The 2,293-nt window shown below is 47.9% G+C and overlaps 1 protein-coding gene across 1 annotated transcript; it reads right to left on the minus strand.

Annotated features, from left to right (window-relative positions):
* Nucleotides 1-222: 222 nt before the first annotated feature.
* Nucleotides 223-828, minus strand: LOC143850216 (uncharacterized). The gene has a single exon (XM_077359480.1). It carries the CDS (start codon nt 826-828, stop codon nt 223-225), a length of 606 nt encoding a protein of 201 aa, XP_077215595.1.
* Nucleotides 829-2,293: the final 1,465 nt, after the last annotated feature.

The following is a 2,293-nucleotide window of genomic DNA, read 5'->3' on the forward strand; positions in this document are numbered from 1 at the left end:
TGAGTTAGGGAAGGGCCCTAACAAATCCATTCCCCACATAGTGAACGAGACATGATTGGAGATGGGCTTGTATGGAACTGCAGGCAGACGAGGTACGGTAGCGAACTTCTGGCATTGCTCGCATTTTCTGACGAAATCAGACGTGTCTTGCTGGAGAGTGGGCTAGAAAAAATCTCGGCGAAGGATCTTATGAGCCAATACCTTCCCGCCCGAGTGATCGCCCTAGATTCCTTCATGGACTTCCCTCATGGTGAGTTCCGCGGTGGAGGGTCGAAGACATTTCAACAAAGGCCATGAAAAGGATCGCTTGTACAACCGCTGTTCGTCGAGGATATAATGGGCAGCCTTGGCGATCAGGCGACGAGCTTCTTTTCTATCCGAAGGTGTGACACCGTCTTTCAAGTATTGTACTATAGGATCCATCCAGCTAGGTTCCTCATTGATTGGCAGGATTTCTTCTTTTTCAATGCTGGGCTGGGGGAGGATCTCAGTGTAGATGTTTCCTGGCTCAAACTTTCCAGATGAGGCCATTTTGGAGAGAGCGTTGGCGCGGGTATTTAAGGTTTGGGGGATTTGTACTATTTGGAATTCTTCGAAGGTGGAGATTTCCTTCCTACCCTTCTCCAGATATTTGATCATTCGTTCTTCTTTAGCCTCGCTGAAGCCATTTACTTGGCTGACTACCAATTGGGAATCACTGTGGACTCTGATCCGAACAACTTGTAATTCGGTGGCGAGAGCAATTCCCGCGATCAAGGCTTCATATTCTGCCTTGTTGTTAGAAGCTTTGAAAATCAAGGCGCAAGGCGTACTCAACAATAAAATCATCTGGTCCTGTTATGACTAGTCTGGCAAGTAACCATCCACGTACAAATTGATCCTACTGGCCGAAAGTCGGCTCTTTGGCTGGGATGCTCGGATCTTTAGGTTCTTCTATCGGTACCGTGCGTTCCACAATAAAATTCGCAAGCACCTGGGATTTAATCGCTGGGCGGGGCTTTATTTGGATGTCGAATTCGCCCAATTCAATCGCCCAATTAATTAGACGTCCTGAAGTTTCGGGCTTCTGCAACATCTTCCGGAGAGGTTGGTCATGAGTATGGTGATAGGATGAGCTTGAAAATATGGACAGAGTTTCCTCGCAGAGATGACGATAGCGAATGCAAAATTTTCAATCTCCTGGTATCGAGTCTCGGTGTCATGGAGTACTTTACTAACGTAGTAGATAGGTTGCTCCGCTTTCTCTTCCTGCCGAAGAAGCATGCAGCTTACTGCGGCGGGCCCCACGGCTAGGTAAAGGTACAAGTCTTCCCCCGGTACCGGCTTTGAGAGCAAGGGAAGCTCTTGGAGATATAAATTCAGCTGGTCGAAGGCCATCTGACATTCTTCCGTCCATCGAAAGTCCTTCATGCTACGGAGAGTTTTGAAGAAGGGTAGGCACCTTTCGGCAGATTTTGACATGAACTTGTTGAGGGCTGCGACCCTACCGGTGAGTCTTTGTACATCTTTGGCTTCCTTTGGTGCCGTCATCTCTAATAGTGCTTTTATCTTTTCGGGATTGGCTTTGATTCCTCGCTGGCTCACCATGAAGCCTAGGAATTTCCCAAAGGTAACACCAAAAGCACACTTGGCTGGGTTCAGTTTCATTTGGTTTCACCGGAGTACAACGAAAGCTTCTTCGAGGTCGGCGATGTGGTTCTGTGCTTCGAGGCTTTTGACGATCATGTCGTCGACATGTACTTCCATGTTCTTCCCAATTTGTTCGGTGAAAATCTTATTGACGAGACGTTGGTATGTGGCGCCAGCATTTTTGAGGCCAAATGGCATAACTTCATAACAAAACAGTCCTTGGTCGGAGACGAAGGAAGTTTTTGGAATGTCGGGGCCGTACAACTGAATCTAGTTATATCCGAAGAAGGCATCCATGAAGCTTAACATCTCATGCCCGGCGATGGCGTCGATGAGGTGATCGATCCTCGGTAGGGGATAACAATCCTTGGGACATGCTTTGTTGAGGTCCGTGAAGTCAATGCAGATTCGCCATTTACCGTTGGATTTCTTGACCATCACAACGTTGGCGAGCCACTCCAGGTAGCGAATCTCTCTGATGAATTTGGCATCAAGGAGCTTATCTACTTCTTCCTTGATGTGCTTTTGTCTTTCGGCGGCGAAGTTGCGCTTCTTTTGCTTTACAGGTTTGGAGTTTGGATCCACGTTCAGTTTGTGGACCGCGACATCGGAGGGGATTCCCTGCATATTGGAGGCGGATCAGGCGAAGACATCCGAGTTAATC

The sequence above is a fragment of the Tasmannia lanceolata genome, unplaced genomic scaffold (genome assembly GCF_043159265.1).
Source record: "Tasmannia lanceolata isolate RefF3 unplaced genomic scaffold, GAP_Taslan_0.1 ptg000018l, whole genome shotgun sequence".
NCBI classification, from domain to species: domain Eukaryota; kingdom Viridiplantae; phylum Streptophyta; class Magnoliopsida; order Canellales; family Winteraceae; genus Tasmannia; species Tasmannia lanceolata.

Coding starts and splice junctions, on each gene's coding strand:
- LOC143850216 (XM_077359480.1), bottom strand. CDS start 828: ATGATTTTATTGTTGAGTACGCCTTGCGCCTTGATTTTCAAAGCTTCT.